Source organism: Mus musculus, chromosome 10 (genome assembly GCF_000001635.26).
Source record: "Mus musculus strain C57BL/6J chromosome 10, GRCm38.p6 C57BL/6J".
Taxonomy (NCBI): Eukaryota; Metazoa; Chordata; class Mammalia; order Rodentia; family Muridae; genus Mus; species Mus musculus.
In genome coordinates this window covers 75921737-75933053 of record NC_000076.6, presented here as the reverse complement: position 1 = coordinate 75933053, position 11317 = coordinate 75921737, and the positions used below count along the sequence as shown (strand labels likewise).

The window sequence follows — 11317 nt, the reverse complement described above, 5'->3', positions numbered from 1 at the left end:
TTTGCATCAGCGTGTGCCAAGTGTCAGTAGAGGTCAGAAGAAGGCATCAGTTCCTAGATGGCCACCCTGTGGGTGCTAGGAACGGGAGCCAGGTTTCTCTGCAGGAGCAACAAGTGCTCCTAACCACTGATCCATCTTTCCAGACCCGTCTCTGTTTTGTTTTAAGGTGTGGGGACTGGCCAACTTCCGCCATATGCCTCAGTTTCCCCTGAGGTCACATTTCAATAGTCCGCTCCTTGCAAGAGCTATTGTACCACTTTCCTGTTAGCTAGGGCTGTTTAGATTGGGGATCTGACCACCTGCCACAGGCTAAAACAAGTCAAGCCACCATGGAGAGACCTGGCGAAGGATGAGACTTCTGAAGTGGGGCTGGAGAGCAGAATTGAGCTCTCCCCGGCTCTCACTAGTTCTAAGGGACCCAGCCCCTCCGGGCACTCCTCCCTAACTCAGACCGCTGCTGCAGGCCGGTTGAGTTTAGAACAAAAGGCAGGGGGAGGCGGGGCGGTGGGGGGTGCGGTCCCGGCGCCGGCGGGGGCGGGGCGAATGCTATAAGGGGCGGCGGCCCGGCCTGGCCCAGCAGGCCCAGCAGCCCCGGGGCGGATGGCACGGGCCGCCTGTCTCCTCCGCGCGATTTCGCGCGTCCTCCTGCTCCCGCTGCCTCTGCTGCTCCTGTTGCTGCTGCTCCTGCCGTCGCCGCTGATGGCCCGGGCCAGGCCACCGGTGAGTGCCCGCCACTCCTCCCCGAGGGAGGGCTGGGCACGCGGGCTGGGCCCACTGGCTGAGCTTGACCCACCAAGCGAGCTCCCTGGCTACCCTAGTGCAGTCTGTCCCCGAAATGCCTTCTGGGTCTCTCTGAGCGTACTATAATGAGCTTCCCGTGGTTGGCAGTGTGCAAGTGGAGCTGGTGAGACGCGTCTCTGCGCTGAACTCAGTTTGGAGACCGGCTTCTCCAGCCCCCAGCTAGGGATGCTGGAGTGTGTGTTGATAGAGGTAGCAGAGGGAGTGGATGCCAAGGCCCCTTGTTCATCACTGGAATGAAGCAAAGCAAGTCTGGGGGGAGGGGGGAGCAAAAAGGGGCAGCCTCCGGGTGTGTGGTTCCAGTAAGCACCCCTGCAAGGTGTGTACCGTGGATGGAGAATAAAGGAAGAGCTAGGAAGGAGAAAATGGGGCCCAAGTTGAGAGAGGTGCCCCAGCTTGCAGGAGACAAGTCTGGGAGTCCTGGTAGCCGACAGAAAATGCACCTGAGAGAGATAGTGTGTGCGAGCATCAGGTGCAGTCAGAATAGAAGGGAGCACCGGGGGAACAAAAGCATAAAGAAGAAGAGAAAGGAAAGGGGGTGCAAAGAGGCAAAGGGGAAGAAGAGAGATTGAGGGTTTCCCAGCCTGTGTGTCCCAATGGCTGCATCCTTCTTCCAGCTTGGTCTCTGAGGCACCTGTCAGAGTAGAGACTAAGCTGTGCTGGGGCTGGAGCTGGAACCACTACAGATCTACAATGCCCACGGGGTACCGTGCCCTCAGTAGCCAGCTAAGGCAGCCGGCCAGCTCAAGGAATGATGGATGGGAGGAAGGTATGATAGGCAGGTGTCCCAGGACAGGTCCAGCCATACCAATCCATCTGCCAGTTTTGCTGCACACTGGAAGAGAAAGGGTTTGGAAAGGGGAGTGGGTATTGTGGATCAGGACCTCCTCAAGCAAAACATGGAGTTCCCTGTTCTAGAACTCGGAGCGGAGCGCAGTCGTTAATCCCCTCCCTCCCCCCATCCGTACCCCCACCCACTCCCACCCCCGCAGAAGCCAGCGATAGAACTCATGCCTTCGAGAATTGCACTTCTCCTGACTTCTTACTAAGGGGGCAAAGCAGGAAAGAGCACCGGTACCTCCTGTTGGGCATTTAGGATAAAAGACGAGGCAAACCACACCAATGCTTGCTTGTACAGGGCTTGGGGGGGCAAGCCTGGGGTGGGATCCGAGCCGAGGATCTGTCACACTTTAGATGCGCAGAAAGGGTTGGTCACCTCTAACGCTTTTATCCCTAGACTGCCATCGGCGGGGCCAAAAGAGCTCGGTAAATATTTATTCACCCCAGCCCCCAGCTTGTGAAAAATCCACCACCTAGCAGCCAGGGAAGCTGCCCTTCCTTCTGGAGCTAGTAGGGATGGGTGGGAAGGGGTTAGGCAGAAGCACAAGGGTGGTCTGTGTATCAGTTGCGTGTATGGTTTGGGCTGTTTCCTTATCTCCTGCTCCGTTGCCTCTCACGGATACCTACTACTGACCTGTTTCATCCCCATTAGACCAAAAGCAAACTGAGGTTCAGGAAGGGACCGCTTGATCTTCCCCAGTGGTTTCCTAGTCTGGGGCTCCTTTCTTAACTACCTTCCACTAGGTTCCTCCCCATGGTCTGGGTTGGGAGTCACTCCTAGGACTGACCTTGAGGGTCTAAGATAGGCCAGGAGAATGGGTCAGCCAAGAGTCCCTTGAGTGTGCCTGAGGCTTCCTATTGGCAGCTTCCAGACCAGAGGGTGGGGCAGAGTGAGTCAGGTCCCTTACAGGGGACAGGCCAGAGGAAGGGTGCTAGCTAAGAAAGAGGGAATGCACTAGAAACATAAATGCTGCTTAGGAATGTGCATCTTGGAGATGAGCCAAGCTGGCGGGGAACGGGTAAGCTCTGAGGAGAGGCGGTAAACCCCAGCTCTTGTCTGGTTTGCTGTGCGATCCCGGGAGTCGGGGGTTGGGGGGGGTGGGGTAGTCTTTAACCTCTCTGGACTCGGATTTGTGCTCTGGGATGTTGGAGATTTAGGATAAATTTAGAATAATGACTGTTCCCCAAACTCTTACTGGCTACAGATGAGACCAGGGGTTCTCTGAGCTTACCAGTCTCCCTCATTAAATCCTAGAAGTCCCAGGAGGACTGAGAACTTGGGAAGAGGAGATTCCTAAGTGTGGGAGGCAGTGGAGGGCCTACGCGGATAGAGTCTGGGAAGGAGCTGCCCTGAGTCTGGGCTGCTGCAGGGTCTACAGGGAGTCTCTCAGCTCCTTCTTCTCCCACGGTTGACATCTGTCAGACGGAGAAGCTGAAGCCCAGTGAAGATAGTGACTTGTTGTTCAGGTCACCATGGAATAGAATTCAGCTTTCAGAAGCTCAGAGCTATTGGCAATGACCTCAATGCCTCATGGGGCGGGGAGGGATGTTGAAGGGACCATGGTGGAGATGGGAAGGGTTGTTCATGTCCATTATCTTTCCCAGTTTTACTGGGTGGCAGAGAAGAGGGCCCAAGCTGATAGGCTGGACTTTGGGGTTTTGGGGGCTGACAGCACCCTACCATTCTTTGAGAGGGTCACTGACTCCCCCTGAGAGAGTTGAGAAGAGGACTCTGTCTTGCTGGCCAGGTTGGACAGGCCCTGTGGCTGGTCATATACAACCTGGTCCACCTCTTCTTCATTGTGACACTTCAGGGGTCCCCAAGTTGTTTCAATGATTACCTGTGCACATTACCTGGGAGGCAACCGGTGCTTTGTAAACCCCCCCCCAAAAAAAAAACCAAAAAAAACAAAGGAGACTTGGAATCACTTCCCCTGAGGGAGAATAGGGGAAAAGTTTGCCACCTGTGGTCCTGAGATATTGTCAGGATGGGAAGTGGTTGTCCCTACCCTCCCTGCATTAAAGGGGCAGGTCATAGACCTGTCAGGGAGTGGGCAAAGTGTCTCAGAACTGGGGCCTCAGATGGGTAGGGTGCCTCTCAGAGGTAGAGTACAAGTGCAGTGTGCCCTGGATTCAATTATCAGCATCGCACGTACATATAAAAGAAACCTGAGTTACTCGGTGCCTAAGTCCCATGCCTTAAATGCTCAACACGTATCACCTTGGGTTCTCATAACAACACTTATTGGGAGTCCTATACCCATTTGTTAGGTAAGGAAGCCAAGGGCCGGGCTGCAGGCTGCATGCTGGATGCAGCCCCTCCATGCCGGCGAAGCATGCTCAGAAGCTTCCTGGGTAGATGCGGAGAATGCAGTCAGGGCTTCCTTAAACACATGTTTCTGTAGTCTCAATGGGTCCCATCTAGACCTCCTTAGCCAGATCAACAGGAGCTGGTGACAGACAGCCCAGGGCCCTCTAGCAGGGCAGGAGGAGGAGAGAGTGTGATGCCTTGGAACGGGGTCAGGAAAGTCAGAGGTCAGAAATTAACCTCACTCAGGCTGATGAACCCAGCTCTGTGCCAGCGTATATTTCAGCTCCTCCATTTGCCCAGCAATCCAGAGGGGGCTGGGCTAAGCATGCTTTGCTAAAGAACTATATCTCAAACCTTGGGCCCTGGGGATCTGAAATCTGACTTGACTCTTTTTTGAGACAGGGTTTCTCTGTATAGTCCTGGCTGTCCTGGAACTCACTTTGTAGACCAGGCTGGCCTCGAACCGAACTCAGAAATCTGCCTGCCTCTGCCTCCCAAGTGCTGGGATTAAAGGCATGCACCACCAATGCCTAGCCTGACTTGACTCTTGCATCATTTTTTGTTTGTTTGTTTGTTTGTTTGTTTTCTTGCCCAGGAGAGTCACCGTCATCACCCTGTGAAGAAAGGGCCTCGGCTCCTGCATGCAGCTCTGCCTAATACCTTGACATCTGTCCCCGCGTCTCATTGGGTCCCTAGTCCTGCCGGTAGCTCCAGGCCTCTACGATGTGGTGTGCCCGACCTGCCTGATGTACTGAATGCCCGGAACCGACAGAAGCGCTTCGTCCTGTCAGGAGGACGCTGGGAGAAGACAGACCTCACCTATAGGTAGGGACCAGAAGGCAGGGGAACAAGACTCTATGACTCTATGTTATCCTTACACCTTCATCCTGAGATGCCCAAGACCAAATTCACACCACACACAGACCTGCATGCCCACTGACCCTCGTCCCCCCCCAGCCATCCATGAACTTGGAACCTTAGTCTAGACACACACAGACAGATTATGTTCTCTTGTAGCCAAAGGAGCCTCAGTTCATGCCTGGGGGAAGATTTCACACAGGCTCTAATAGAGACCTAGAAGGCCTGGGCCTGGGCCCTATAGTGAATAGGACAAAGCCACAGCTCTGGTAGATTGTTCAACTCCACCATAACAACGTGGACCTTTTGTGGGTGGACACAAGTAATGTGGAGGCCCTCAGCAGGTGGTGAGGAAGCAGAGACTTAGCCTGAGAGTTCCTCACACTGAGTTGTACTGTCAGATCCTGGGACCCCCCTGGCCTTGTAGCCTTCCCACTCAGGGTATATATCTAAACAGACCCAACCCCATACAAAGGTGAACCCACACATCCAGAAACAGCTCCCTGACCCTGAGGCCCAGGACTTGCCTAGCTCCAGCCCTGAGTACACACACCCAACTGATCATCCAGAGGCGACATTTCTTTCTTGAAGGGAGGTAGCAAGTCAGTCGGGCTTTCTCACACAATAACCAAGATGGCCTCAAACTCATAGACATCCTCCTGCATGCGTCCCCACATTCAGCTCCAGGGGAAGCTTGACTCCTCAGTCCTCAGGGGCTTCCTTGCCCCATGCCCAGGCCCCTCCCCCTCCCCCCAGGATCCTCCGGTTCCCATGGCAGCTTGTAAGGGAGCAAGTCCGGCAGACAGTGGCAGAGGCCCTCCAGGTATGGAGTGAAGTGACCCCACTCACTTTCACTGAGGTGCACGAGGGACGCGCTGACATCATGATCGACTTCGCCAGGTGAAACCCGTGGCCTGGGACCTTTCTGGGAGCACATCCCCGTTGTCAGCAGCCTCTAACTGTGTCCCCCACCCCCACCCCCAGGTACTGGCATGGTGACAACTTGCCGTTTGACGGGCCTGGGGGCATCCTGGCCCATGCCTTCTTCCCTAAGACCCACCGAGAAGGGGATGTCCACTTTGACTATGATGAAACTTGGACTATTGGGGACAACCAGGGTATGTGCGTATGTGTACTGTAGACCCATCTTCCAGATGAGGCAACTAAGGAGCACTTAAACTGGTGGGGTCTAGAGATTAATCAGGCTACTGGTGGCAAGCGGTGGCATTCGCTAACTCACTCACTCCCACTTTCCAGGAACTGACCTGCTGCAAGTGGCGGCTCATGAATTTGGCCATGTTCTGGGGCTACAACACACCACAGCAGCTAAGGCCCTCATGTCCCCTTTCTACACCTTCCGCTACCCTCTGAGCCTTAGCCCAGATGACCGAAGGGGCATCCAGCACCTCTATGGGCGGCCCCAGATGGCCCCCACCTCCCCCGCCCCAACTTTGAGCTCCCAGGCTGGGACAGATACCAATGAGATTGCACTGCTGGAGGTAAGGAGGAGGGTGGGAAGACAGAGGTGAGACCCCACCTCCTCCCCCGTTCCCCCTGCAGCCCTGCCGGTCTTATGGCTCCAGTATGTGCTCTATTCTGGCTCCTCTATTCCACCGCAGCCGGAAACCCCGCCAGATGTCTGTGAGACTTCCTTCGACGCGGTTTCCACCATCCGAGGAGAGCTCTTCTTCTTCAAGGCAGGCTTTGTGTGGAGGCTGCGCAGTGGGCGACTGCAGCCCGGGTATCCTGCTTTGGCCTCTCGGCACTGGCAAGGACTGCCCAGCCCTGTGGATGCAGCTTTTGAGGATGCCCAGGGCCAGATTTGGTTCTTCCAAGGTGAGTGAGGATTGGAAGTCAGGCAGGAATAGTGACAGAGGACTCAGGGACACGGTGGGTAGGGAGACAGTGCCCTGAGGACTTAGAGCCAGGAGAGAGTGGGGCTCGCTCCTTAGGCATAGCTGAGAGTCTCGGAGGTGGCAGCTCTTGGGATCAGAGAAGCGCTGAAGGTCTTGCACCACTGTGGCTGCGCACTTCTATGTGGGGTGGGGCTTAGAGATGAGGACTCAGGCTCAGGGGCAGAATGATTCACTTACGGAGTGAAGCTTGAAAAAAGCAGAGCAGAAAACGGATCTAGGCATAGCGACCCTGGAGCCTGTGATTTCAACTCTCATCTGGCAGAGGTGACAACCTAGAACGCTCCAGGTGGCAGGACTTCATAAACACAGGTGAGGCATGGGAACCCTGTATATGTATTCCAAAGCAGCCAAGGGACATGGGCTACAGGGGCTGGGACCCCGGGGTGGTCAGCAAACATCTGCAATGGGTACCAGAATAACCTTAATTTGGGCTTACTGAACCTAAGCTTATCTTTGTCCTCAACCCAGCTCATCCCAGCTAGTTCTAACATCCCTCTGGGCTCGGGATGCTGAGAAAGCACTACTGGCCAGCAATGTTCTGCAGTCAAAAGAAACAGGCAGGGAGAGTCCCTGGTGGTGGCCGAGCAGATCCACAGTGACTGGGGTTGGCAGTGGTGACTTGGCAGCTCCTGGCAACATCCCCTCTCTGGCAGGTGCTCAGTACTGGGTATATGATGGTGAGAAGCCAGTCCTAGGCCCTGCACCACTCTCCAAGCTGGGCCTGCAAGGGTCCCCAGTTCATGCCGCCTTGGTCTGGGGTCCTGAGAAGAACAAGATCTACTTCTTCCGAGGTGGAGACTATTGGCGTTTCCACCCCAGAACCCAGCGAGTGGACAATCCCGTGCCCCGGCGCTCCACTGACTGGCGAGGGGTACCTTCTGAGATTGATGCTGCCTTCCAGGATGCTGAGGGTGAGTTGAGGGTAAGGTAGCTGGAGGGGAGTGAGTGGCTGTCATCCTGCTTCCTCCCCCCGACCCCCAACTTCATATGGCCCAGCTTATCACCACAGATCCTTTGTCCTGGTGGCCAATCAGTGTTATGCCCCATATTAAAAATGAAATGGGTGGGGGGACTGGAGAGATGGCTCATCGGTTAAGAGCACTGAATGCTCTTCCTGAGATCCCAAGTTCAAATCCCAGCAACCACACGGTGGCTCACGGTCATCTGTAATGGGACCTGATGCTCTCTTCTGGTGTGTCTGAAGACATCTAAAGTATACTTATATTCATAAAATAAATAAAATCTTTTTTAAAAAACTGAAATAGAAGGCCAGAGAGGTCTAAGGACTTGCCCAGGTCCCTTGGCCACAGCCAGGACTTACCAAGGGTAGACAATGCTTCAGGCACGGTACCACACTCCTTACATGTCTCAAGTAGGTCTCAGAACAGCCTTCTGACATCACGAGCTCTCTCCAAGCTGGGCCTGCACAGTTCTTTTTGTCTGAGGCATGGTCTTACTACATATCTCTGGCTCACCTGGGACTTGCCTTGTAGACCAAGCTGGGCTTGAATTCATAGAGATCTGCCTGGGATGGAAGGTGTGCACCACCATGCCTGACCTTAACAGCTCTTACCAGCATAGTGTCAGAGGGGCAAGAGGAATGGGCAAGAAGGTCACTAAACATACCAGATGAACAATGGTACTGTCCCTGTTAGTCCCTGCTCCCAACCACTGAACCACTAGGCTGAGTCCTAAGTGCAGAGAACTCTCCTGCTTGCGACTCTCCTCTGCTTCTGTGCCTCCCAACACTGGGAGCACTACTTTGAGTAGCCTCTGGCTCTCCATCTCTGGGACTGCCTTCTGTGGTGTGGACAGAAGGGGGAGCTTTGTAGCAGGGGCAATATTCACTTTCCTGAAAGGTAGGAAGTGAGCTGAGGTTCCCAGTACCGACTGGACCTGACCCTGTGGACAGACAGACAGAGGGAAAGAAGGCTGTAGTAAAGCCAGCTCTGGAGTCTGCAACTTATTTATTTTGAAGGCAGGGTCTCTTGTAGTCCAGGCTAGCCTCAAACTTAGTATGTAGCTAAGGATGCCCTTGAACTCCTTATCCTCTTGCCTCTACCTTCTGAGTCCAGGGAGTACAGACACGAAGCTACCATGCCTAGCTCGGCAGATCCCAAAGAATTCACTAGTGACCAAGGCCTGCATGGTGTGTGTCCCTAGGCTCGTGCAGAGCTTAGTATCCACTGGCTGACTGATGTCCTTCTCTTTTCAGGCTATGCCTACTTCCTTCGTGGCCATCTCTACTGGAAGTTTGATCCCGTGAAGGTGAAGGTCCTAGAAGGCTTTCCTCGCCCCGTAGGTCCTGACTTCTTTGACTGTGCTGAGCCTGCCAATACTTTCCGCTGACAACACTTTGGATGCATTCAGGGGTACTGACTCCTGCCAGGGCACTTAGATCATGTAAGAGACCCACAGCCATATCTGTGGCTCTGGGCTTCAGGCATGGGACAGACAGGGCCTATGTCTCCTCAGGGGAGTGGGTTGGGGTGCAGCCACTGTTTGTAGGAACGACCATGCTGGTCATGGTCACCTGCCAACAATTGTCTCAGACTAGGCAAAGGCTTTGGTGTTACTTAAAAATAAGGGAGGTTTTGGGCTGGCAATATTTCAGCTACCAATAATCCACAGTCAGCCTGGTTGCCCAAGGTCTCCATCTCTGTCCCTCAAAGTAGAACCCCCACACAAACTCAGGAATCACCTGCAATGAGGTTCCTGTTGGGAGTGGTGTTGGTAATGAGATGCCCAGGGTACCATGCTGCCCCTGCTAAGCAACTGGACCAGTATCTTTCCTGGTAAGTCAGCTCTGGAGAGATAGTGAACTGATCATATTCTGGCAGGTGATTCAGACAAGTGCTTCCTGGAACTCAGGCCAAAAGGTACACAGCCAGCCAAGGAGGCAGCTGCTTCCTCCCAGAGACACGGAACCTCAAAGGCCCCACATACCTCACAGCCTTGCCCCAGGCCATTTCTTTCTGGGGCCCTCTTCCTAGCACAGGTACCCTCTAAGCCATGTACATGTGTATACAGTGTATAAAGACTTTTTTAAAAAAACAAAAAACAAAACCCAAAAAAGCCAAGACTGTCATTAAACATGAGTGTTTTCTAAGCGCCTGTCTGTTTTTCTTTGCAATTTGCAGTCAAGATTTGGGAGTAAGGGTTAGAGCCTTTGTGCCCCAAGACTGTTTCCCTGGGGCTAGGACCCATATTTAGAGTCTCTCCTGTCCCATTCCTGAACAAATAGAGGTATACCCACAGTGGCTTTCTAACTGACTGGCTGTCTCAGCAAAAGCAGTATCATTTTATCAGATCATGCCTAACTACTGGGGGTGGGAGCTGAGGGAGGCATGGTCTCATTATACATCCCTGACTGTCCTGGGACCCACAGAGGTCTGCCTGCCTATGACTCTGGAGTTCTGGGATTAAAAGTGTGAGCCACCCCTGGCCCTTAACCCTCTGGTTCCCATGGCTGTGAGATCAGTGGGCAAACTCCTGGTTACCACAGCCTTTCCTAGTTCTTTAACATCTCCTTCATCATGACCCCAGTCACAATTGCAGTCTCATTAGACTGACCCTTATGAAGCTGGCCACTGTTTGTCCTGCTGCTTTCAGAGAAGTGTTTGTATTTTGCACATCCCACCATGCCCCCACCTCCCCTACACTAGGTTGTTAGTCCCTTTGCTCCCATACACAATGTCACTTTTACTTTAATGTTCTGTGGAATACATATTTTATGTATCTAAGGAAAATCTAGAAAGCACAAATGAGAGAAAACGTATTTGTCTTTCTGAGACTGGCCTGATTTGTTTAATATGATATCTTAGTTGCATCCATTTTCCTGAAAACAATGTAATTTCACTTTTGTGGCTGAAAAACAAAAAACACATGTACACACATTTCACACTCTTTTTTGTTTTCTGGGACAGAGTTGCTCAACATATCCCTGACTGTCTTGGAACTGAAGCTAAAAGCTTGCACCACCACACCCAGCCTAGACTACATTTTCTTCATCCATTCCTCTATTGTTGAATAGCTACCTAGGCTAGGCTATAACTTAAGCTCCTGTAATAGTGCTACAATAAACATTAAACATTTTGGAGTCACGGCTCTGTTCAACAGGGGGTGGACTGCTTGGACACGTTCCAGAAGCACTGTCTTCTCTCGGGGCTGTTATGCCCCAAGGCGGGCAGAGGCACAGACCAGGGCTGGGCTTGTGGGCACCAAGCTTGCAGAGGTAAGGAAGGAATGCAAGTGCCTCCTCCCGTTCATCTGGCACATCACCTAGATCTTTGAATAGTACCAACCTCCATCCAGTATTGTCATTCTTCCCATCCCTACTGCCTCGGGAACTGCTGTTGGCCTGGAGTGGATAGCTAGCTATTCCTAACGCACTTTCGGGTGGAAAACCTGAGGCGCTAGCGTGGGGTCGCCATGCCCACCCAGCTTCCCTCGGGCTTCCAGATAGAGCGGTCCTTCTCCTCGCTTAACGTCTCATTTTTTTCCTTCATCCCGGGGCGGAGTGCCAGCTCTGGCTATGCGACTAGGAAAGCTACCGCCTGAGTCAGGGCCTCAGTGGCTATTTCGGTCGCTGAGA

At 53.3% G+C, this 11317-nt stretch overlaps 1 protein-coding gene across 3 annotated transcripts; it reads left to right on the top strand.

Annotated features, from left to right (window-relative positions):
* Nucleotides 1-551: 551 nt before the first annotated feature.
* Nucleotides 552-9833, top strand: Mmp11 (matrix metallopeptidase 11). Of its 3 annotated transcripts, NM_001306184.1 has the most exons (9): nt 552-720; nt 4545-4774; nt 5564-5707; nt 5792-5925; nt 6065-6306; nt 6427-6643; nt 7377-7634; nt 8939-9095; nt 9564-9832. In NM_001306184.1, the coding sequence occupies exons 1-8, from the start codon at nt 601-603 to the stop codon at nt 9070-9072; spliced, it is 1479 nt and encodes a 492-aa protein (NP_001293113.1). In that variant the 5' UTR covers nt 552-600; the 3' UTR covers nt 9073-9095; nt 9564-9832. The 3 variants fall into 3 exon arrangements, with proteins under 3 accessions (NP_001293113.1, NP_032632.1, XP_017169314.1); NM_008606.3 differs by having other exon boundaries at nt 8939-9832; XM_017313825.2 differs by lacking the exon at nt 552-720 and adding an exon at nt 2604-2657 and having other exon boundaries at nt 8939-9833.
* Nucleotides 9834-11317: the final 1484 nt, after the last annotated feature.

Bases quoted from the DNA above. Each gene is read 5' to 3' on its own strand.
- Mmp11 (NM_001306184.1), top strand. From the start codon at position 601: ATGGCACGGGCCGCCTGTCTCCTCCGCGCGATTTCGCGCGTCCTCCTG. The intron at 5,708-5,791 runs GTGAAACCCGTG...CCCCACCCCCAG, and splicing joins ATCATGATCGACTTCGCCAG to GTACTGGCATGGTGACAACT. The intron at 6,307-6,426 runs GTAAGGAGGAGG...ATTCCACCGCAG, and splicing joins ATGAGATTGCACTGCTGGAG to CCGGAAACCCCGCCAGATGT.